General features: G+C 45.6%; 1 protein-coding gene across 3 annotated transcripts in view; it reads left to right on the plus strand.

Annotated features, from left to right (window-relative positions):
• Positions 1–9,582: 9,582 nt before the first annotated feature.
• Positions 9,583–25,711, plus strand: part of KANSL1L (KAT8 regulatory NSL complex subunit 1 like) — a 66,326-nt gene continuing 50,197 nt past the window's right edge. For 2 of the 3 annotated variants that reach the window (XM_088474094.1, XM_088474096.1), the window contains exons 1-2: positions 9,583–9,722; positions 21,619–22,661. In XM_088474094.1, the coding sequence (XP_088330220.1) occupies positions 21,652–22,661 (1,010 nt within the window). In that variant the 5' untranslated portion in view covers positions 9,583–9,722; positions 21,619–21,651. Of the gene's footprint in view, positions 9,723–20,279; positions 22,662–25,711 lie in introns of those variants that run through there. The other variant, XM_088474095.1, reaches the window with a different exon arrangement.

A 25,711-nucleotide genomic window follows, 5' to 3' on the forward strand; every position in this document is an offset into this window, starting at 1 on the left:
TCTCATCTCCACGCTATTGCAACCCTGATAATCTCACTCCCATCTCTCCTATCAACTCTGTCACTCTATCCTGTGCCCTCTGGAATGCCAGATCAGTCTGTAACAAACTGGCCCCCACCCATGACCTTTTCATCTCCAACTCCCTGAATCTCCTGGCCATTACTGAAACCTGGATTTTACCCTCTGACACCACTTCTTCTGCAGCTCTCTCTTATGGGGGCCTCACCTTCTCCCACACCCCCAGGCCTGGGGGTCGCCATGGTGGTGGTGTTGGGGTCCTTCTATCCCCTGGTTATTCATACCAACATATACCATCAGAACCATCCCTTACATTCTCCACATTTGAAGTTCATGCTATACGCCTCTTCCAACCAGTACACCTCAGAGTAGCTGTCATCTACCGTCCCCCTGGCCCTCCCTCCAAGTTCCTTGACAACTTTGCTTCCTGGCTCACTCACTTTCTCTCCTCAGACCTTCCCTCTATTATCCTCAGTGACTTCAATATTCCTATTGATATCCCCACAGAATCTGCTGCCTCCAAACTACTCACCCTCACTTCCTCATTTGGACTCTCCCAATAGACCTCCTCACCCTCCCATGCGAGTGGGCATTTGCTTGATCTGGTATTCACTCACCGTTGTGATATTTCTGCTTAATCCAATTCCCCATTCCCCCTCTCTGACCATCACCTCCTCTCTTTTAACCTATCCCTCTCTCCTTCCCCTCCACTACCTCCGAAAGCCACCATCACTAAGCGTAACATTGAAGCCATCGACACTGCTTTCTTTTCTTCCCTACTTGACTCACTTCTCTCCCCTATCCTCTCTTTCTCCTGCGCTGAACAAGCTGCTTCCCTATACAATGCCTCCCTTACTTCTGCTCTTGACTCTGTTGCTCCGGCGATCACTACTCACCCTCGCAAATTCACACCACAACCCTGGCATTCCAAATGCACCAGATACCTGCAAAAATGTTCACGAACCGCCGAGCGACAGTGGAGAAGATCACGCTCTCAGGCAGATGTTCTCCATTTCAAATTCATGCTGTCATCCTACAGTGCTGCCCTTTCCCTTTCTAAACAGTCATATTTCAATAATCTCATCTCCTCCCTGTCCTCAAATCCCCAGCGTCTCTTTTCCACCTTCAACTCCCTCCTCTGTCCACCCCCTCCTCGTCTCCCCTCCTTGCTCTCTGCCACTGACTTTGCTACCTATTTCACATCTAAAATTGATTCCATACGTCAGGACATCATATCCAACCAGTCCCCCAGCTCTCCACCTCCTCCTTTCCCGGATCACCCCTCCCCATCCATTTTACAGACTCTGACATCCTTCTCCCCTGTGACTGGAGAGGAAGTTAAGGCCCTTATCCAGTCCTCCCCCCCTTCCACCTCTCCTCTCGACCCTATCCCCTCCCACCTCCTCCGCTACCTCTCTCCTTCTGCCTGCTCCCATCTTGCCCACCTCCTTAATCTCTCCCTCTCATCTGGCACTGTTCCTTCTGCATTCAAGCATGCCCGTGTTTCCCCCATTCTTAAAAAACCTAACCTTGATCCTAACATTCTCTCTAACTACCGTCCAATCTCTCTCCTCCCTTTTGCCTCCAAACTCCTTGAGCATATTGTTTACAACCGCCTCACCACATTTCTTTCCTCCCACTCCCTCCTTGACCCTTTTCAGTCTGGCTTCCGTTCTCTCCACTCCACTGAAACTGCCCTCACAAAAGTCAGCAACGACCTCCTTGCTGCCAAATCCAAGGGCCACTACTCACTGCTCATTCTCCTTGATCTCTCTGCTGCTTTTGACACTGTGGACCACCCTCTACTGCTGCATATCCTTCACTCCCTTGGTCTACGTGACACTGCTCTCTCCTGGCTGTCCTCCTACCTCTCTGAACAATCCTTCTGTTTCCTCTCATGGCGACTCATCCCCCCCACAGCCTCTTACAGTAGGTGTTCCCCAAGGTTCTGTTCTTGGACCACTCCTATTCTCTCTCTATACGTCTTCTCTAGGTAAACTCATCAGCTCTTTTGACCTCCATTATCATCTCTATGCTGATGATACTCAGATCTACCTTTCCTCCCCTGATCTTTCCCCCTCTATACTGACTGGTATCTCCAACTGTCTCTCTGCTATCTCTTCCTGGATGTCCCAGCGATTTCTCAAACTTAATATGTCTAAGACTGAGCTGATAGTCTTCCCACCCTCCCACATAACATCATGTCCCACTATTTCTTTATTAATAGATGGCATTACTATCTCATCTAGCCCCAAAGTGCGTTGTCTTGGAGTCATCCTGGACTCTTCCCTCTCCTTTAAACCACACATTCAGAACCTCTCACAGTCCTGTCGTTTCCATCTCAAGAATATTTCCAAGATCAGATCCTTTCTCACCCAGGATGCTACCAAAACCCTCATCCACTCACTGGTCATCTCCAGATTGGACTACTGTAACCTCCTCCTATCTGGCCTCCCCAAATCCCATCTCTCTCCTCTCCAGTCTGTGCTCAATGCTGCTGCTCAGCTCATCTTCCTCTCCAAACGCTCTACATCTGCCTCCCCTCTTTTGCAAGCCCTCCACTGGCTCCCATTCCCTTTCAGAACCCAATTCAAGGCTCTTACACTCACTTACAAAGCCCTCACCCATTCCTCTCCCATTTACATCTCTGATCTCATCTCCCTTCACTCTTCTGTCCGCCCTCTTCGTTCACTTAATACACGCCGCCTTTCATGCCAATTGATTACTTCCTCCCACTCCCGCCTCCAAGACTTTGCCCGTGCTGCTCCTCACCTTTGGAACTCCCTCCCTCTCCCTATCAGACTCTGCACCTCTCTACCATCTTTCAAACGAGCTCTTAAGACCCACTACTTCATTAAAGCCTTCCAGCTCTCTTCCTAACTTGCTGCTACATCTTCCTTTCTCCCGGCCCACCCCATTCTGTGTCACTCCTGTTTGTCTTCCCCTCCCTTAAAGAATGTAAGCTCTTTCGAGCAGGGCCCTCTACCCTCTTGTGCTTCTCCCTACTGTAATTTAATTTATCTCTTACTAGCCACTAGGGCAACTAACACTTGGCTGCTTATGCGGGCGTTAATGTCACTAATATAGCAATGTTTATCCATGTCCTGTCCTGTATTGTATTGTAAGTCAATGGTTACTTTTTTGTCTATGTACTTTGTAAGGCGCTGCGGAACACTGGTGGCGCCATATAAATAAATGATAATAATAATAATAATAAGGTAAATCTGTAATCCAATTGCTGTTCTGTGAGGTTACATCCCTCCTTTAGCGCAAATGCACCCATTGCCACATACAGGGGTGCAAACCTGCACAGTCTGGAGGACTCGGGTGGAGGATTAAGGATCGCAGAATAGGTGCATGAGGGTGCCAATCTTTGCACCAAAATCCAAAACCCAGATTTAGCTTTGTGAGATGGTATAACAGGGTGAGGATGATACATTTAGAGAAGCGCTCCCTGCTTTGTAGAAAGGTGCAGTCTTTCTCCACACAAAATGATTAGGTTTTTGTTATTCATGATTATTCATGACTAAGGTCTTTTCTTGAGTTGGGTAAGTATCCTAACCCTAACCACAACCCTCCCTACCCGCATCCTAAACTCAACCCTCCTTCCCCGCAGCCTAAACCTACCCCTCCCTCCCCGCAGCCTAAACCTACCCCTCCCTCCCCGCAGCCTAAACTCAACCCTCCCTCTCCCCGCAGCCTAAACCTAACCCTCCCTCTCCCCGCAGCCTAAACCCAACCCTCCCTCTCCCCGCAGCCTAAACCCAACCCTCCCTCCCCGCAGCCTAAACCCAACCCTCCCTCCCCGCAGCCTAAACTTAACCCTCCCTCCCCGCAGCCTAACCCTCCCTCCCCGCATCCTAAAAACTTATATTAGAAGACAAGATGGGAAAGCTGAAGGTAATGAAGGGGGTAGTAGATTAGACTTTGTTGTGACTCCTTTGTGTGCACTTCATTCATGGGAGTGACAGATTTGTAGGATCCACACTAAAGGCTATGTTTACGAAAGCAAAAGCAGCTGCTTCTTGGTGGGTTTAAGAAGCAAATTTAAAGCGGCACTCGTGTAAAGCCCACCAACAAGCTGCTACTTCATAAATATAGTCCTAACTGTTCTCCCTCTTGCCGTGTTCAGGAAAGTCAGGATTGAATGCTAGCTGGTACGCCTACTTATGGATTGCAATAGTGGGACAACAGTTGTGCTATATTGAGCAGTAATGTAGTGCCCAGATGCATTGTATGCCCTGCAGACCCATGTAAATATGCACTGGGGAGCCCATATGCCTGCGCTTATTCACCTGCAAGTGCCCGATTTAAATTTCTCCTGACATTTACTCGTTGCTATTGTAAACTTATTTGATTGCCAGGTAATTCTGATTTCTATATACTCCTTCACATATTAAAAGTCTAGCAATGTCCCCCCTTTTCTCATATTTAAGGTTTTAAAAACATATCTAACTTAATATTTGTATCTAATGTAAATGAAAACAAAACATAGCCAAAACTTGTAATGCAGAAGAAGCCTTATAGAAAAACGCCCCAATGCTGATACGAGTGCCGCCAATGGGCACTGACTAATTTTTGGAGTACAATAATGGAGTTTGATATACAGTTATGTAGCGTACAATGCTGCAGACAAAAGTCCCCTTGAAAATACATCTCTTTAAAGCACACAGTAGTGTAGGAGCTGTCGTGTTATTTTCTTTGCCTGAAGTCTGCCTGATTCTGCCGTTTTCAGAGCCGCGGCCAAGTGTATGTGCCAGCGCTGCGCCTGCCAGAGCGCAAGGTAGAGGACGCGGCACCGTCGCTGACTTTGTAAAACCTGTATTTTGGCTTGTTGTTTATTAAAAATGCAGATACGACTGACAGATTCAGCATTGTGTTTAGGTTGTATACTTTTCATTTGAGGTTCTCACTAGAAAACTTAAAGGAATACAGTGGAACAAGGAGGGACCATATATAACAAATTGATTCCAAGCAGGAAAGATGACTTCTGCATTCTTGACGCTACATGGTCCTCAAGCTGTATCATCAATGACACTCATTTACAAAGTGCACTGTAATTTGCACGCAAAACGGCTTCAAGCAGCACACATAAGCTACTGTACTCCGGTGCTTGAGGTACTTATCTTTAGCTATAATTGGAACTTCAATGTAGAGCAATTTAAAAAATTAAAGTAACCATTTAACATTTTTATTCTGATTGTACATGGACTACAAATTCACATTGCAAAATCCTCATCTGGCTAAGCCTCAAAATTGTATTGGTACGGGGAACTGAATTCTGCGCACCATTTATGAAAAAACAAAAACGAAATCTAAACACTGGATGCATTTATGTGTTATATACACCTTATACACACAGTCTGCAGGTCATTATATACACCTTATACACACAGTCTGCAGGTCATTATATACACCTTATACACACAGCCTGCAGGTCATTTTATACAATATTTTCAATAATTTTGTGCCTCAAACAAAGTTTGTGTACATACATGAAATTCATTTATGTTTCTTATACACAAAGCCTGAAGGTAATTTATACAATATTTTTAATAATTGTGTGTACATTGAACCACCAAAAAGCAAAGGTTTCACTATATCAGTCATGCTAAAAAAAAAAATCAGTATTTTGGAATATTTGGATATGGGAGACTCAACCTGTATATGTATATACATTTTAAATTATTATATACTATTAGATAATACTGTTATGTTGTTTGCAAACAATGTGTAATGAAAAAAAAAGATTAACTAAAGAAAATTACTGTTTGCAATGTGATTGTTTATTTGATTTAACAGTAAACGGCGTCAAGTTACTGTAACTATGTAAATGGCAATTCAAACAGCACTACTTCTTAAGGGGCCTATCCACTAGGCGACCTGAAAGACTGAACGACAAGCGTTCAGACCTTCAGGTTGCCGAGGTGCAGTGCCCGTACTGAACGGCATTCACTGAATGTCATTCCGTGCATGAGCCCGACCTCCTATCTCTGAACATGCCGAACCCGACTATCGTCGTCAGGTTGACGGGCATGCTCAGTAGATAGTCGGGCCCGGCAAGGACCCAGCGTGCACACGCATCGCTGGTCCTTGCTGGCTATCCATTACACGACTTTCTGTATGATGCGACCAAAACCTCCTGGTTTTGGTCGGATCGTGCAAAAAGTCGTGTAATGGATAGGCCCCTTTAATGGGTCTTCACATATACTGTACCTTACTTACATTACAGATATACTATATATTTTTTGGCTTGTGCTGTGTTGGTAAACATGTTACAAATACTGTAATTACTCTAAATAGTTGAAAATAAAAACCTAATTTACCGTAACATGAAGCTGGTCCTGTGAGACTTTGCACACAGTTGCTGTTGTTGATATTCAGGTCTTCCCTGCCAGGTTCGCACACATATTAGCTTCTGGCCCATGAGTTAGAGCAGTGATTCCCATCGTCGGTCCTCAAGGCAGGCACACTAACAGTCCAGGTTTTAAGGATATCTATGCTTGAGCACAGATGGTTAAATTAAAATGACTAAAGTCACCTACGCTCAACAAGTATGGCTAACTTAACATGGTTTTTTAAGTTGGGTACAAACTAGAATGACAAATCGGCCCTCCGGTCTGATCCACCATCATGTCTTACGATTGATAAGTGCATACACACTTACCAATCGTTGGTCTGATATTTATTAACAGTTTCTTATATAGCGCAGCATATTCCATTGCTCTTTACAAATGGAAGCATTAATAGAACAAAACTGGGTAATAATAACAGACAGATATATAGGTAGGAAGGCCCTACTCGCAAGCTTATAATCTATAGGGAAATAGGCACTGATACACAAGGATAGGTGCTATATATTGCAATTTGGTCCAGCCAGACTGCAGAGTTTCTTGGTGGGCTGCATGATCCAGTCACACAGGAATGTCGGCCAAATGTCAGGAAGATGTGAGAGGAAGACCATGTGTGAGGTTATGTGTGGACTGTGAAAGGAGATGTACAGTAATTAGACATGGAAGCTACGAAGGTTATGTGGGTGGTTCTGGAATCTGATAAGCTTGCCTGAAGAGGTGAGTTTTCAGGGAACGCTTGAAGGATTGGAGACTAGATGTAAGTCTTATTGTGCGTGGTAAGGCATTCCATAGAGTGGGTGCAGCCCGAAGAAAGTCCTGTGAATGGGAGCAAGTAATGCGTGGGGGATGACCGATGCAGATCTTGTGCTGAGCGGAGAGGTCGGGTTGGGAGATATTTTGAGATAAGTGAAGAGATGTATGTTTTGTTGGTGTGGTTTGGTTAATGGCCTTATGTGTAAGTAAAAGTATTTTGTATTGAATACAATAGAAATCTGGCAACCAATGGAGGGACTGACAGAGCGGGGCAGCAGACGATGAACGTTTGCAAGGAAGATAAGCCTCGCAGCTGCATTCATAATGGATTATAATGGTGTTAGCCTGTTTTTGGGAAGACCAGTAAGGAGACTATTGCAATAGTCAATGCGGGAAATAATGAATGCATGGATCAAAGTTTTTGCAGTATCTTGTGTGAGATATGATATGTTGTGACTGACGTCACAACTTGGTGGGCATTTACATGTGCCTACCGAGTTGTGATGTCTGTGAACAACGTTGTTTACATATCGCTGGTACACACCCGTCAATGTGTCCACGGTAGTGTGTACCCAGCAGAAGTGAGCATTGAGAACCGAGGTTGGGAAACACCATGTTAGAGGTTGTACCTGCTCCTCATCATTTCACTTTCCGGACCATCAAGTCTGAAGAGGAAGATGCTGCCGCCATCTGGAAACTAGACATGCCAGTGCCACACCTCACCCCATGCCTAGCTAGGGTGGGTTATAACAAAAGGATTTGAGTCCTAAAGCCACGTTTTGCAAAAACAAGGATAGTGCCGCAAATGGTCAGACCTCCAGCACAGGAGCGCTGGTTAGGTGAAATGGTTTACCATCAAATTATTAATAAAGGACAGTGTGACCTGCCAAGATTAATGCTGTACACGGTATGTACAATGGGCTTGATTCAGTTACAGGCTCATGGCGCTGCTGCATCTGTGTAGGAAATATGCAAATGAGTATTGCATTGAGGCGTCCACTGGTGGCTTCGCAAATCAAAGCATCTGCATACAGACGCAGTCGCAGATCCCTCGATAATCGGGCTCCTACGTAACCCTATGGTAGCACAGAATGGCTGTGGGAACGCCGGAGCAATTTACGGGATGGCAGACGCAGGCATTGGAACCCAGAAAACGGTCACGAAACGTCTGCGTTTTTGCCGCCACTTTTTACCTCCCCAAGTGCTGCCGGTCTGTCAATCACACTGCGACAAAAAAATTGCAGCCAGGGACTACGGTAAAGTACTTTGACGCATGCACAGTGCAAGTTACACATGCGCAATTTACAGATAATCACTCACCCGCTAAAAACATCGGCATAGTGTACATCTCTGAACCAGGCCCAATGGTAACAGAGGGTCTGATTCATTACGGATCGCAACTGCGATTGCAATAGCGATTACGCACACGGTCTCACTGCGATAGTATGGTAATCCACTGCGATCACTATGCCACCGCAGCACTACATAAGGACGCCCACCTTACCTTACACACATCCGTAATGTTTAGCAAGACTGCAAAACCATCGGTAACATCGAGTACCATCGCAGCCTCACGCACACTTGCACAAGCTCTGACCTTACTCAGGAATTGCTAACTTCATCGCACGCTACGAGTCCTCAGGCTGCGTCCGGCATTGCAGTGGTTAATTTATGCGTGCCCATGCAATGGCGTTCAAAAGCACTGGCATGCCTGCGTTTCGCCGACCCCCTACCATCACCTCCCACAAACGGCACTTCCTGTCAATCACTCTGCGATGGGTTTGCGATCGCAGTGGCCGGTTTGCGCACGCGCACTGCGATGCATTTGCAGTACCCAACAATCGGCCGATTGCGTACGTATTAGCAGGGGCGATCCTGGCTGAATCAGGCCCAGAGCGCGAAGCTGTAGCAAAAGGCGAAAGAAGTTTAAGATCAATATAAGCGTTTTAATACCAATGGGCGTTGAGCCCAAAATTAATGCCAGTGCTGTATGTATGTGTGTAGAAGTAATGACATTGGATGTAACATCTGCCCAGATGTATGTCAGTGCCACATACGGGTAATAACACCCAGCTTGTAGTGCGCGGGCTCTAGCTGGGAGCGCTGCTGCTGCTGCCACATGTCCCATTCATGTATATAACCCGCGTCCTCTCTCGCTGTTTATTATTATTACCCGGGACAGCGCCTTCAGCACAACATTCTCCTTCCTCAGCCCACGCCTCTGTTCCGATTGGTCAGCAGGTCCCCTAATTTACGTAAACACGCCCTCCTCAATTCCCATTGGACTCAAAACAGACAGTAAAAAAAAACAAAAACATCCTCGCAGTCAGAGAGACCGGCTGCAGACTGACGTTTCTGACTGCCTATTTAACATACTGTATCTGATTGGTCAGACACCGCCGCCCCCTCCCGCAGGATTGGTCCTTTCACTCCTGTACTCTCCATCACATAGTAGTAATAACTGACTGAGCCCCGTGGTGGCGGCGGCAGTTGGGGACTCTCCGATCAGACGGTGGCGTTACCGAGTACCGACACGCCGCCAGCGGTTGGGAACGGTTCCTGTTCCCCGGACGATCCACAGCGGCAGCCGCAGAGAAGGTAACAGCCCATCGTGGCTCCATCCCGAACTTTCCTTCCGCACGTAGCGTGTCTGTCGCGGCGCCGGGTTCCGTTATAGCCGCCTGATGAGCCGGGTCCGGGCGGCTCGTACATCCGATAGAGAGTGCTTGGGGCGACTTGTGATTGGCTGTAAGTGTAGCGCGGGGGCGGGGCCGTAGAGGCGCTCAAGCTGAGTAAGTTGCGTCAAAGTGCGTAATACAATTTTTGGGTTGTCCATAGAATCGTTCACCATCGATGGCGACATCGATACTTTCCATAGATGCAGTTGAGAAAAAATTAATTGATGGACGTAGGTAGCAGCAACACATGACAGTGAGGAGCCAGTTGGAGAAACAAGGAGGGTTTTTTTTTTTTTTTTTGAAGCGTGGGTGTCCCCTTCCCCTCATTCCAGTTGAGTTCTCCACCACAGCTGATGAAACCATCGTCATTGCTAGCAAATCATCGATGTTTTGACAGGGCCGAAACTAGGATATCTGTCACCTGGTGCAAGGCAGCAATTTTGCGCCCCTCCCTTCCCATACCAGGATTTTATCCTTGCTCCACACACCAGAATGCCCATTAATTACACATTATGCCACACACTGTAATGCTCATTACCAAAGTGCCACTTACATATTTGTCCGACACCATTTTATGCCCCACAGTAAGGCTTCTAATTACTTTAAAATTACCTGCTCATTGCCATGGGGTTTCATGCTCGTTGCCATGGGGTTTTATGCTCGTTGCCATGGGGTTTTATGCTTGTTGCCATGGGGTTTTATGCTTGTTGCCATGGGGTTTTATGCTCGTTGTCAGGGGGTATCATTCTTGTTGTCAGGGGATTTATGCTCATTACCAGGGGTTTCATGCTCGTTGCCAGGGGTTACATGCTCATTGCCAGGGGGTTCCATGCTCATTGCCAGGGGGTTCCATGCTCATTGCTAGGGGTTCCATGCTCGTTGCCAGGGGTTCCATGCTCGTTGCCAGGGGGTTTATGCTCATTGCCAGGGGGTTTATGCTCATTGCCAGGGCGTTTCATGCTCATTGCCAGGGGGTTTCATGCTCCTTGCCAGGGGGTTTCATGCTCCTTGCCATGGGGCTTCATGTTCATTTCCAGGGGGGTTTCTGCTCGTTGCCACAGGGTTTCTGCTCATTGCCAGGGGATTTCACAGGAGAAGATGCAGCTTTCAGCATCTTCTCCCGGCAGCGCCAGCGTTCCCGGCACTTCCGGGAACACTGTGAGCATTGCGCTCTGCTAACAGACACTAGAGGTCCAGTAGGACCTCTAGCATCTGTCTCCTCCTTGGCGGCAGCCAGTTTTGGATGGCCGTTTTCTGAATCTGCAGCCCCCACCACGCCACTGCGAGCCAGCTTTTTTCACCCCCCGCAATCCGGCACCCGGTGCATGTGCACCTCTAGCCCCCCCTAGTTGCGGCCCTGGTTTTGATAGGCATTCATAGCCAACCCTGCACTATATAGTCATTTCCCAAAATATTTATGTTCTGTGTATATATAGTTTGTATAACAAACGTTTCCTGATTTAAGAAATGTTGCTAGTACACATTGCCTTGCAGAGAAGAGTATATTAGGGGTAATGCCGACAATTTAATGCATTCATATGCCGCACAAATGGTAGCCCTTAAATCAAATTTTTTTTTTATACACACCCACATTATGCTGCAGATGAAAATGTCCATATTTGTGGCGGAATTGTCACGATTTAGGGTGCCGTCACTGGTATTCCAATGCTGTTGCAATGGCACATTGCAGGCATTGCCCACAGTTCACCACTAACTGAATTGACCCCTAAGTACTTGCATGGTGTTAAAATGGCAGTGCCGCTGTTTGGACACATTGGAGAAGTTTCCCTAGTTTCCAGGGACAGTCCCAGGTCTTAAAGATTTGTTTCTGCACAGTATAATTTTTCTTTTGTTTTGGATGTTAATGCAATGGCCAAGGCAGATGTAAGTGACGTGCTGAGATGCTGCTCAGCTTGGGATGGCTGCCGACCAGGGCTTAGAGTGATCCTGGAGAGGTGGTGGAACTCCTCTCCCCCCGCCGCCTTATCTACCCCCCGAGGAAGCATTGGGGGCTATGGCAGTGTGAAATACATTTTAGATGCTTTTAGTACTCCTGCCATCAGCTGAGACTACAATGTTAAGTCACTTCAAAAGAAAAAAAAAGTTCTATCTCATCAGTGTAATTTTTCTGCCGTGCCTGTGAGTTTGTTTTATGGGGTCCCCACAAACTATTCTGTCACTATGCCCCATGTTTTTTTGCAACCCCTATTTATTGCCTTCACTTGATTCTTTCCTTACATATATGCTGATTTCTCTGAAATGAGGGACCTCTGAAGAAACTGAGCCTCCCTAGGCAGACAGTGAGTGGCTCTCTGTCTGTGGGACTTCTGTGCAGGGGACTTGGTGGAGGTGGAACTAGTTCCACCTACCATGAGAGGTGATGGAACTCAGTTCCACCCCGTTCCTGCCCACTTTAACCCCTGCTGCCGACCTTTAATCGTTTGCATCCGATGGCTCTGGTTTCAGCGAGCGCTGTCCCATTGATGGCAAAACCGTTGATAGTTTTCTACAATAGAGTGAAATCATTCATAGTTTGGTGGCCAATTTCCATTCCTATTCTCAACATAGAAATTATTTAAAAATGTGGGAAGATCTGCTTGCCTTCATATTTTAGACTAGGGGTAAGTAATAAACATAGAAACAGAATTTGACGGCAGATAAGAACCACTTGGCCCATCTAGTCTGCCCTTTTACATTTATTCTTTTGGCAACTTTAACCCTTATTTGCTCCTTACGTCTCTCTTAAGGATATTCTTATGCCTGTCCCAAGCGTGTTTAAATTGTTCCACCGTCTTGGCTCCAACCACCTCTGACGGGAGGCTATGCCACCTATCCACTATCCTTTCTGTGAAGTAATTTTTCCTCAAGTTTCCTCTGAGCCTCCCTCCCTCCAGTCTCAGTGCATGTCCTCATGTTCTTGTACATCTCTTCCTCTGAGCCTCCCTCCCTCCAGTCTGGAATGGGTATGAAATACCGCCGGCCGCATTCCCGTCAGCGGCAGCTCGACAGGAGCAGAGTTCGAAGCAGCGGAAGCCCGACAGCGCTGGGAATCCCGATCGTGGATAGGTAAGTATAGACTAACCTAACCCTCCTTAGGGGTGCCTAACCCTAACTCCCCCCCCCCCCCCCCCAAGTGCCTAACCCTAACCACCCCCTTCCCTGCTGCCTAAACCTAAGTCCCCCGGGGGGGTGCCTAACCCTAAGTCCCCAGCCGGGGGTGCCTAACCCTAACCCTCCCTCCCCCTAGCCTAACCCTCCTGGGGGGGTGCCTAACCCTAAGTCCCCCCCGAGAGCCCTAAACCTAAACCGCTCGCGGCGCCCGGCATCAGTACAATCGTGATGCCTGGCGCCGGTCTCCCGGCGTCGGGGAAATGCGGGCGTCTACATCGAGACGTCTGGCATTTCACCCTTGCCGGGAAATCACAGTCGGGAAGCCGGCTGCCGGTATTTAGGCAGTCGGCTTCCCGATGGCTTCCCTCCAGTCTCAGTGCATGTCCTCATGTTCTTGTACATCTCTTCATTTGAAGAATGCTTCCCTCCTGTCCCTTGTTAGAAACTTTCAAATACATGAAGGGTTTTATCATGTCCCCCCTTTCCCTTCTCTGTCCCAAACTATACATATTAAGATATTTTAGTCTTTCTGGGTAAGTTCTGTGCTGTAGACCTTGCACCATTTTAGTTGCCCTTCTTTGTACTATCTCTAATGCGTCTATATCCTTCTGGAGATATGGCCTCCAGAACTGAACACAGTATTGGAGATGAGGACGTACCAATGACCTATACAGTGGTATTATCACTTCTTTTTGCCTGCTACTGATTCCTCTCCCTATGCAACCAAGTATCTGACTTGCCTTCCTCATTGCTTTGGTGCATTGCTTGTTCAAGTCATCTGAAATGGTGACTCCTAAATCCCTTTCCTCCTCTGTATTTTCTATTACAGTCCTTGATACTATATTTAGCCTTTAGGATAGTGAGACCCAATTGCATGATTTTGCATTTTTTGGCATTAAACTGTAGTTGCCATGTTCTTGCCCATTCCTCTAGTCTACCCAGATCCTCAGTCATTTGTTTTACCCCTCCTGCTGTGTCTACCCAGTTGCATACATTTGTGTCATCTGCAAAAAGGCATAGTTTCCTGTAATGTGTGGACCTCCAGCTGCTGTGGAACTACACATCCCAGCATACCCTGCTACTTTTTTATCATGGACTTACATCAAAATTGTGGCAGGGCATGCTAGTATGTGTAATTCCACAGCAGCTGGAATGCCCACAGGTTGCCTACACCTGTTTTATACCAGTGATGGGCAAAAGGTGGCCCTTTGAGCCTGCACCTGCGGCCCCCAGCTCCTTCCTGCCTTGTTGTCAGTTAAGTTTGTTATAGCCTGTAATACTTGTTTAAAATGCCTGCTGGTGTTATTACAGATGGGTGTCTCTCTGTTCAATTTAACTCTTTTATTTTCTTGCTGTAATGACAAGTAATGGGCAGACCTGTAACCCTTTTGAAGGTTAAAGATTCACCAGAGCAGCCCCTAAAGCTTATCAGGTTGCCTATCCCTGGTTTAGGCCGTATTTCCAGCTGAAAGCAGACACCAAGGTATCGTTATTGGGAAGGGTGATGGTTTAGTAAGGTGGAAAACCCATTTTGTGGCTGGACCACGTGTCTTGAGGTAACAGTAAGAACCTCCTCGGCCTGGCCCTTGATCCCAATGTGTCACGTGTAGCTTGTGTTGGTATTACAGTATTTTTGTTATTCAAAAATTGGACTCCATATTCTAGTTGACCGGTCACCAGGACATCTGATGTTATATTATTGCCGTCACTTCTAAAGGTGCATACACACACAACGATTTTGTTACCAACGATTTTATGAACGATTTTCTGTCAGATTATCTGTCGGATTTTTTAAAGTGTAATGAACGATATTTTGAACTACAAACGATTTTTGTAACTTCCCTTAATGAAAATCGTTCAGTTGGTCAGTCAGAATGAACTACAAATGGGAACGCGCATGTACGATAATCATTCATCGTTATAACTCAGAAACTGAACGATTTTTTCAACGATTGAACGATAACAACGTCGTTATAGTTAAATCGTTAAAAAAAAGTTACGTGTATGCACCTTAAAGCTGCACACACACACAACGATTTTGTAACCAACGATATTATGAACGATTTTCTGTCAGATTTTTTTAAAGTGTAATGAACGATTATTTTGAACTACAAACGATTTTTGCATATTCCCTTCTTTAAAATCGTTCAGTTGGTCAGTCTGACTGAACTACAAACGTGAACGCGCATGAACGATAATCGTTCATCGTTTTAACTCAGAAAGTGAACGATTGTTTCAATGATTAAACGATATCGTTATCGATAATCGTTGAAAAAATCGTTGTGTGTGTGTGCAGCTTAACTGTTGGTTTTTATGTAGTTCACAAAATAATGGGATTCCCCTGGAACGCTGCCCAAGCTGAGGTTTTTAAATACACTGTACTTTATCCCGGCTAATTCTATGCAACCTCCTAGTTTTCGGACAGGAGGAAGTCTGCTTGGAAAAGGGCAGGGGGTGTTGGAGAAAAGGGCAGGGGGTGTTGGAGAAAAGGGCAGGGGGTGTTGGAGAAAAGGGCAGGGGGTGTTGGAGAAAAGGGCAGGGGGTGTTGGAGAAAAGGGCAGGGGGTGTTGGAGAAAAGGGCAGGAGGTGTTGGAGAAAAGGGCAGGAGGTGTTGGAGAAAAGGGCAGGGGGTGTTGGAGAAAAGGGCAGGGGGTGTTGGAGAAAAGGGCAGGGGGTGTTGGAGAAAAGGGCAGGGGGTGTTGGAGAAAAGGGCAGGGGGTGTTGGAGAAAAGGGCAGGAGGTGTTGGAGAAAAGGGCAGGGGGTGTTGGAGAAAAGGGCAGGGGGTGTTGGAGAAAAGGGCAGGGGGTGTTGGAGAAAAGGGCAGGGGGTTTTGGAGAAAAGGGCAGGAGGTGTTGGAGAAAAGGGCAGGGGGTGTTGGAGAAAAGGGCAGGGGGTGTTGGAGAAAAGGGCAGGGGGTGTTGGAGAAAAGGGCAGGGGGTGTTGGAGAAAAGGGCAGGGGGTGTTGGAGAAAAGGGCAGGGGGTGTTGGAGAAAAGGGCAGGAGGTGTTGGAGAAAAGGGCAGGGGGTGTTGGAGAAAAGGGCAGGGGGTGTTGGACAAAGGCCCTCATTCAGAGCCGTACGCTCTGAGCAGAGCGCACGCTCTGCATGAGGGCCGGGCTCCATTTTCATGGAGCGTCCTCCTGGACGCTCGTATAGCTGTGGGTCACCACCCACAGGCTATACGAGCGTGCATTTTGATGGCCGCGATGGTCGTGACCATCGCGACCATCGAAATTGCGAGCCGGAGCCTGCGGTTGAGGTTTTCAACCGCAAGCTCCGGAGTGATTTTGGCTCTATCAGAGCCAAAATCACTCCCACTGACATCACTAGTGATGTCAGTGGGCCGGCTTCTGATGGGAGGCGTTCCCGTGGGAACGCCCCCGTCAGGGAGGCACGCCCCCGGCACGCCCACCAAAGGGGGCGTGCTGTCAATCAACATTGACAGCACGCCCCCTTTGATCGGACACAACGAGCGAAGGAAAGTCCTTCGCTCATCGTGTCTGGCGCATGCGCACGACGGAGCTCCCTCCGTCGTGCGCATGCTCAGTGCAGACCATCGACCCACTTGCGAGCGGACAGCCGCTCGCGAGTGGGTCTGAATCAGGCCCAAAGACAACAACAAAAAAATCTGAATAATTATTTTTTGTCTCTTTTTTTATTGTAAGTATGAGTATTATTTTTTACTTTTTGTAAGTATAAGATATGAATGATGTGTGTGTGTATAAATTTTAGATTAACGGTGCATACACACGGTCAGATTTTTCCTTCAGATATGAACGATAACGATTTAAAAATCGTTCAGTCGTTCATATCTGAAGGAAAATCTGACATATCTGACATACCTGAACGATGGACGATCAACGATGCGCGTTCCCGTTTGTCAGATAACGATATCTGACATCTGATGTGTTTGCAGTCAGACTTGGACGATTCCATTCATTTTAATGCAGTCAAAAATCGTTCAAAACTTTAGTCAAATCGTTCAATCGTTCATCTGACAAATCTGACAAGTCTGACAAATCTGACCGTGTGTATGCTCCATAAGTACTTAACAGTCTTTGGTAGGGGTATTCAACGTTTGACCCTCCAGCTGCTCAGCTGCTGTGGAACTTTACACCCCACCATGCCCTGCCACAGTGTTAGCATGCCCTGTTAGCAAAACTGTGGCAGGGCATGGTTGGATGTGTAGTTCCACAGCAACTGAAGGCAGCATGTTGAATTCCCCTGATCTATGGGGTCTATTGATCATCGGTGTCATAAAGTATGTATGTAAAGTATCATTTTGTGTTGCCACACATTGTGGTTGTGAAGAATAATGTTTCCGGAGTATAGAACAAAAATCCCTTTCCCTGACAGTGGCTGTCTGGTTTAGAGTTTGGCAGTAGGGTGATAGCTATAACTGCAGGCTAGTTTAGACAATGTAAGATTTTCGGAGCTTGGAAATGATCTCCCATTACGAATAATGGGGACTACGGCCTGTGGTTAGTTTGTCTAATGTGGGAGATCACTGATATCCCCTGTGTTAGGCATTACTTACGTAGCCTTGATATTTAAATCATGCAGAAAGTAAACTGCAGTTTATATGGGATGTAGTCGGCATCCTGGCGTGCGGGATGCCGACTTTCCTATTACCGGCGCCGAAATGCCGACACTAGTATCCCCACCGTCGGCATTCCGAAGGTAAGTATCGGGGTGCACGGGGAGGGTAGCGTTACCTAGCGGGGTTAGGGTTAGGCAACCGGGAGGGAGGGTTAGGATTAGGGTGCAGGGAGGTTAGGTTTAGGCACTCGGGGGGGGGGGGGGGTGTTAGGGTTAGTCACCTAGAAGGGTGGGTTAAGGTTGGGGTAGGGAAATACTTTCCATTCACTTCAATGCGTGTCGGGGATTCTGTCTGTCAGGATCCCGACAGCCGGGATATCATTCCCAACCCGTTTATACTTGATTTTTGGAGAGGAATTTCCTTAGTTATTGCTCTTATTTATTGACATTTAACTTCTATGTCCCAAGATAATTTAGTTGTTTTTTTCGGGGAAGGAATCTTGTAAGAATTGTAAGAATGTCCTACACATTTCTTCAATCTATGAAAATATGGTCCTAAACCCTCTCTCTCTAGTGCAGGGAGGAATGTACTGCAAATTAATTTCTCCATATTACAAGTTTAATGAGCACATTGTTGATAAAAAAATAACACTATCAGCACCTGATGAATAACAGTGTATGGTGGTAAATAACAGCACCTGATCAATAACAGTGTATGGTGGTAAGTAACAGCACCTGATCAATAACAGTGTATGGTGGTAACTAACAGCACCTGATCAATAACAGTGTATGGTGGTAACTAACAGCACCTGATCAATAACAGTGTATGGTGGTAACTAACAGCACCTGATCAATAACCGTGTATGGTGGTAAATAACAGCACCTGATCAATAACCGTGTATGGTGGTAAATAACAGTGTATGGTGGTAAGTAACAGTGTATGGTGGTAAATAACAGTGTATGGTGGTAAATAACAGCACCTGATCAATAACAGTGTATGGTGGTAAGTAACAGCACCTGATCTATAACCGTGTATGGTGGTAAGTAACAGCACCTGATCAATAACAGTGTATGGTGGTAAATAACAGTGTATGGTGGTAAGTAACAGCACCTGATCAATAACCGTGTATGGTGGTAAGTAACAGCACCTGATCAATAACAGTGTATGGTGGTAAGTAACAGCACCTGATCAATAACCGTGTATGGTGGTAAGTAACAGCACCTGATCTATAACAGTGTATGGTGGTAACTAACAGCACCTGATCAATAACAGTGTATGGTGGTAAATAACAGCACCTGATCAATAACAGTGTATGGTGGTAAATAACAGCACCTGATCTATAACAGTGTATGGTGGTAAGTAACAGCACCTGATCAATAACAGTGTATGGTGGTAACTAACAGCACCTGATCAATAACCGTGTATGGTGGTAAGTAACAGCACCTGATCTATAACAGTGTATGGTGGTAAGTAACAGCACCTGATCAATAACAGTGTATGGTGGTAAGTAACAGCACCTGATCAATAACAGTGTATGGTGGTAAGTAACAGCACCTGATCAATAACAGTGTATGGTGGTAAATAACAGCACCTGATCAATAACAGTGTATGGTGGTAAGTAACAGCACCTGATCAATAACAGTGTATGGTGGTAACTAACAGCACCTGATCAATAACAGTGTATGGTGGTAAGTAACAGCACCTGATCTATAACAGTGTATGGTGGTAACTAACAGTGTATGGTGGTAAATAACAGCACCTGATCAATAACAGTGTATGGTGGTAAGTAACAGCACCTGATCAATAACAGTGTATGGTGGTAAATAACAGCACCTGATCAATAACAGTGTATGGTGGTAAATAACAGTGTATGGTGGTAAGTAACAGCACCTGATCAATAACAGTGTATGGTGGTAAATAACAGCACCTGATCAATAACAGTGTATGGTGGTAAGTAACAGCACCTGATCAATAACAGTGTATGGTGGTAAATAACAGCACCTGATCAATAACAGTGTATGGTGGTAAGTAACAGCACCCTGATCAATAACAGTGTATGGTGGTAAATAACAGCACCTGATCAATAACAGTGTATGGTGGTAAATAACAGCACCTGATCAATAACAGTGTATGGTGGTAAGTAACAGCACCTGATCAATAACAGTGTATGGTGGTAAATAACAGCACCTGATCAATAACCGTGTATGGTGGTAAGTAACAGCACCTGATCAATAACCGTGTATGGTGGTAAGTAACAGCACCTGATCAATAACCGTGTATGGTGGTAAGTAACAGCACCTGATCAATAACCGTGTATGGTGGTAAATAACAGCACCTGATCAATAACAGTGTATGGTGGTAAATAACAGCACCTGATCAATAACAGTGTATGGTGGTAAGTAACAGCACCTGATCAATAACAGTGTATGGTGGTAACTAACAGCACCTGATCAATAACAGTGTATGGTGGTAAATAACAGCACCTGATCAATAACCGTGTATGGTGGTAAGTAACAGCACCTGATCAATAACCGTGTATGGTGGTAAATAACAGCACCTGATCAATAACAGTGTATGGTGGTAAATAACAGCACCTGATCAATAACAGTGTATGGTGGTAAGTAACAGCACCTGATCAATAACAGTGTATGGTGGTAAATAACAGCACCTGATCAATAACAGTGTATGGTGGTAAGTAACAGCACCTGATCAATAACAGTGTATGGTGGTAAATAACAGCACCTGATCAATAACAGTGTATGGTGGTAAATAACAGCTCCTGATCAATAACAGTGTATGGTGGTAAATAACAGCACCTGATCAATAACAGTGTATGGTGGTAACTAACAGCACCTGATCTATAACAGTGTATGGTGGTAACTAACAGCACCTGATCTATAACAGTGTATGGTGGTAAGTAACAGCACCTGATCTATAACAGTGTATGCTAAATAGCCTTTTATATGATGATAGATCAGAGTATTTAACGCACAACATCCAGTAATCCTGCTGTAACGATTGTGGGGCCAGGGACCATGTTGTATGGTATTTCGTCCCATTACTAGACCCCCCATTAGCGACGAGGTGTCTGACCTACACACCTTATATTTTGTGCTGTAACAGGTTCATGGCAGGTAGCCAATAGCCAAGACCACTTCATTTGGGGATAAATCCCGCCCTATCTCTTCTAGGGTCAAAAGTGGCATTATGAAATTAAACCCCTTATTGGCTTGTTGTGTTTTGAGAGCTCCGATTGGTCATTTGCTCTAATCATTATAATGAGCCTCCAACTCTCCTTGTGCACAAAGCATTGATCCAAGCCTGATTAGGATCCCTGGGGCCCTAGGCAAGATATTGGTTTGGTGCCTCGTCTTTTTGTACAACAAAAAATTAAGTAATCCAGCCAAGGCTGCTGAGATTTCGGGCAGACCAAGGTGCTGGAGGCATAGTCACTGGATGGTGCGTGTACATGGCAATGGTGGGGGCACCGGAGTGTGTGACCATGGCTTTGCGGGAAGGCGTGATTACGCCTCTCTTCAGAGACCCAGGCCCGGCTATTTCGTACCCGTTCCGCCTCCCCTTTCTGGACCCCTGAATCCGAGCCCCTCATTGCCTAATGGATGATCCACTCTTGCATTCATTAGGACACATTTACATAAGGTTTCTCATGTACAAGAAAAGCTGATTTTTTTTTTTTTCATGGTGCAGCTTTATGTTGTTCAAAGCCAATCTCCGTTGTCTCCAACTTGGGGAGAGCCAGGAAACGTACACTGTTAGGGAGGTTATCTGAGGACTGGCTGCTACTTCATTCATAATGCAGAAATGTGTCAGTCGTAGGAAATTATTTTTAGGTTTTAAAAGCGAGAAATCTGAGAATTGTTTTGTTCAATTCGCAACTGTGACCTTAAATTTTTTCCCAGATAGTCAGTCACGCTGCATTATAACAATGACTTAATGAATTTCCAGTTGCTTAAGCCTTATTTGCGGTGTTTACAGTTGGTAACCAAGCTATTAATGATAAACTATAACTAGTGCAAGAGGGCGACTGCTATATTGCTGTGTTTTTAGGATTGTTATAGAACAATGCAACAATGGGCTCCCAGCATTCAGTATAGTGACAGTCATATCTTTTCATAACTATGCTTTTTATGTCTTCATTCACAGAACCACAAAAACATTCGGATTTCACAAGCAAAAATGACCCCAGTTCTTACAGACACAGTAACCCAGCAGCCCGGGGTTTCCGTCTCTCCATCTCTTGGTATGAGGGGCCTGAGCACAAACGCCAATCTGTGCCTAGATCCTTCCAATTCCAAAGCCAACAGCTCAAGTGTAGCATTTGCTGGTACTGGGTTGCGTCTACACAAAGACTTTACAAGCTTTAAGCAAGTTGAGCCACTTTCCTCAGCTCATTATAAAACGCTCTTTCTTTTGACATCCAGTTCTGGTTTGAATCTAGAAAATAAGAGAGATGCAGCTTGGAAGACGCAGCAAGACGAGCGCTGTCCGGGGTTTCACGCAGAGAAAGACGCTAGTTCTCTGCTTGCTGAAAGCAGGGTGAGAAGGGAACTTTTCCCAGGCACTGTGAGCAAGGTTTTAGCAGATGTGAACAAACTCTGGGATATAACGGTGGCGGAGGCTGGAAGCCTGCATGGATTGTCTGTTGCAAATTATAGGTTCAATGGACAGGAGGACACTCTTGCCTTGCCATTTGATAGTAATTGTGTCTCATCCCGTTCATTGGACTTGGAAAATGAACTGCAAAACGCAGCCGATAAGGAAATGGAGGCAAAGCTCTTATTTTTGAAATGTCTAAATCGGCATCAAACTCTCCTAAACCGCACCCAACAAAACCGAAAGCGTCTGCGGTTGCTCTTGGCAATGCATGCTGTGGAACATTGCAGCAAACAGATAACTGGCTTTGTGAATGATCAGATTGAGAAGCTAAAGGCGCTCAGGAATTCTGCCAGCCAACCAAATAACGTCACAGAGACCAGTGCGGAGGTGCTGGCCCCAGTGGGAACGGCCAGTGGTGCATGTATGGATTTAGACAAAGCAGTGCGTCGGGCCAAGCCATCTGTCGTCAGGAAGTTTTGTGTGCCCACCGCGGGGTTTATAACCCATCTTGCGCAAGAGTTGGACTCTGAGGCTACGGAAAGTAGCTCTGACGAGGATTGGGATGAATTCTCTAGAAAAACGCATGATTGGTAAGTGATCCATTAACAATGGATAAAGTAAATTATTCAAGAGTAGAGCCCTTCATTAGCCAATCGTTTTAAGGAACATTTAGCTAAAAATTGTCAAATATCAACAATGAGGGTAAAATATGTATTGTTGAGTAACCCTGACATTCCATTGCAGCTCTGTTATAAAGGACAGTATTACAGTATCAGCCCTGCCCCTCCCCTTAGGAGTCACATCCTGCTTGTTTAGTTAAGGATGTATCTTCTACTAAAACCTACTAAAGAGAGTGGACATGTATAGAGATATGTATACTGTATATGGACATTTATAGATAAGTATATAATCTTTTTACCATGTATATTCTTCAGTTCTGTAATATAGAATCTTCAGTGTTAATTAATGTGAAATAGTGATTTTTAGTCTTCCCGCTAGTCTGTTTTAGCAGGGCGCCACACCCTGCCAGATTTTAAAATGGTAAAATGTGCCCTGTCCTACCTGCTGGCACTCTGCTGGAACAGCCCGCTGGGTGTGCCAGGTACTGTCCCCATCTACGGGCTGCAGGTTCCCACGGGTTGCAGCGCTCACAGCTGGTGAATAGATGTCGTGCGCATTCGCAGTGAGGGGAGAACTTGGGGGCGGCCTAGCATGTCCATAGGTGCTGGGCACGCCTCCAAGAGCGACGAAAAGGGGGCACGTCTTAAGGATATGCCCCCTTTTCTCATGGCCATGCCTCCTTTTCGTGTTTGCGTAGCAGTGCCCTTATTACAGTCCGGCGCCCTGTCCAGTGCAGGACCTAGAATTAACTCTAGATTTTGCTCTTTATTTAGTAAACTAAGGTGGTGCATAGACTTAACCTTTCTTATTCACCAGTAGTTGACAACTCTTTGCCAATAGTAATGTACATATTATTTGCTATAAAGTAAGTTTTCTATATGTAAGTGCAGCAGTTCTCAACTTTCAAGTTTTCCCAAGGTGATGATTCTGTCTGTGGGAATGGGAGGGATAATTACTGACCCTGCAAAATAGATTATCTCACCTGTGAATGATTAAAGAAACAAAACATGACCTGTTGGTAGTACTTGAGACTTGAGTTGACACCACTGTTCTAGGACAGTGGTTATCAAACTTGGTCCTCAGGACCCCACAGAGGTCACGTTTTGCAGGTGCACAGGTGTAGTCATTACTCACTAACACATTTTAAGAGATCCACAGGTGGAGATAATTATTTCACTTGTTCTTCTGTGAAGAGACCTGGAAAACTTGCATTGTTTGGGGTCCTGAGGACCGAGTTTGAGAACCTGTGTTCTAGGATAACTAAAGCTGGGTCCGCACTATACAAGTGGTTCCCAAACTCTACCATTACAGTTCACGTTTTAAGAATATCCATGCTTGATGACTTAATTAGTACCTCAGTCAATTTAATTTAACTATCTGGACTCAAACATGGATTTTCTTAGAAACTGGACTGTAATAGCGGAGTTTGGAAACCTCCGCACTATACGATATATCGTTCCGATGCAGAACGATGTATCATACCTATCGTATAGTCTGTAAGCCCCATCCATCATTTCTGCAGTCGTTCATCGCAATGAATGATGCAGTGCAGTTAAATGCCACATGTAACTATACATTGCGCCGTTTACGTTGTGCGCAATGTATCGTTACATCGCATTGCGCCATTGTATGCTGTGTACCCGTCTTAAAGATTAAAAGATTTCTTGCGTGGATAGATGGGAATGTCAGTAGTGCCAATTGTACAGAGCCACGGAATATGCTGGCGTTCTACAAGTTACTGGTAATAAATATATTAGCGATAAAGTTTTTTGAATGTTAATGGTTATAAAAACCCAAATATTCAGTTTTTGGAATATTCACGTTTTATATTCTTACATCATGGCATAAAAATGGACATATTTGGGAATTGTATATTATTTTTGTCCAGCCCTTGGCTGTGAACCATTCAGAAAGGGCCAGAACATACAAACATGCAAGTACTGAGATTTTGAAGACCTTTTCGGGAACATATCAGTGTTGTAAAACAAATGTTGAAAGGATACTAAAAGGAGGTTGTTAGGCCGTAATTGGGTATGAAACCGCATAGTAAACCAATGAAGACAATACAAACAGGGGCAATAACTGTTGAGAAAGAGGGTATAGCCACAGAAACAAAATAGAAGTAGTGCAGAATAAAGAAACGGCAATAAACATAGTAGGTATAGTAATAATAAATATAGGGCTATCTACTAATAAACTGGATTTTGGGATGCAATCTCATTATATCAAAACAATAAAAAGATCCAGTGCGGTAATATATTCTTTCTAAACTGTACATCAGGCATGTCAAACCCAAAACGCCAAATGGGCCGAATATTCAAGGTCTAAGAGTGTATGGGCCGCAAGAGAAAATAAGTAAATTTACTTACTGACTATGGGGGCCCCATAGCAAAATTACCTCGGGGCCTCCATAGGTCTACCTATACAGTGCCCCCTGTAGTTGTGCCACTTATGCATTGCCCCCTGTAGTTGTGCTCCTTATGCAATGCCCCCTTATGTTGTGCCCCCAGTAACGCCCCTAGTAGTGCCCTTTATGCTGTGCCCCCTACCTGTATAGAACAGGCCCCACTCCCCTGTGCAGTACTTACCTTTTTTCACGCTGGCCGCTGGGCACCGCTCCGGTCCACTCCATCAGCACTCCCGCGTAGACGCTGCCGCTAACTAGATCCAGACCAGCAGGTGCAGGCTCCTCTCATCCAGGGTGACGTCATGACGTCACTCACGCATTGCATCACTGGGAACGCTGACCTCTGAAGCGATCACAGACTTCTTTTGGGATGACACCAGCATTCCCAGTTTTAAACAAAGTAAAATGCTACTCAATCGGAGCTGAGCTCCGATCGCGGCTGGATTATGGGCCGCATCATATAGGTACACTGTCGCATCATATAGGTACACTGTCGCATCATATAGGTACACTTTCGCATCATATAGGTACACTGTCGGGCCGCATAAAATGCTTATTTGGGCCGCATGCGGTCCGCGGGCCTTGAGTTTGACATACCTGCTGTACATAGTG

This window comes from Taudactylus pleione, unplaced genomic scaffold (genome assembly GCF_031769625.1).
Source record: "Taudactylus pleione unplaced genomic scaffold, aTauple2 ptg000147l, whole genome shotgun sequence".
Classification (NCBI taxonomy): Eukaryota; Metazoa; Chordata; class Amphibia; order Anura; family Myobatrachidae; genus Taudactylus; species Taudactylus pleione.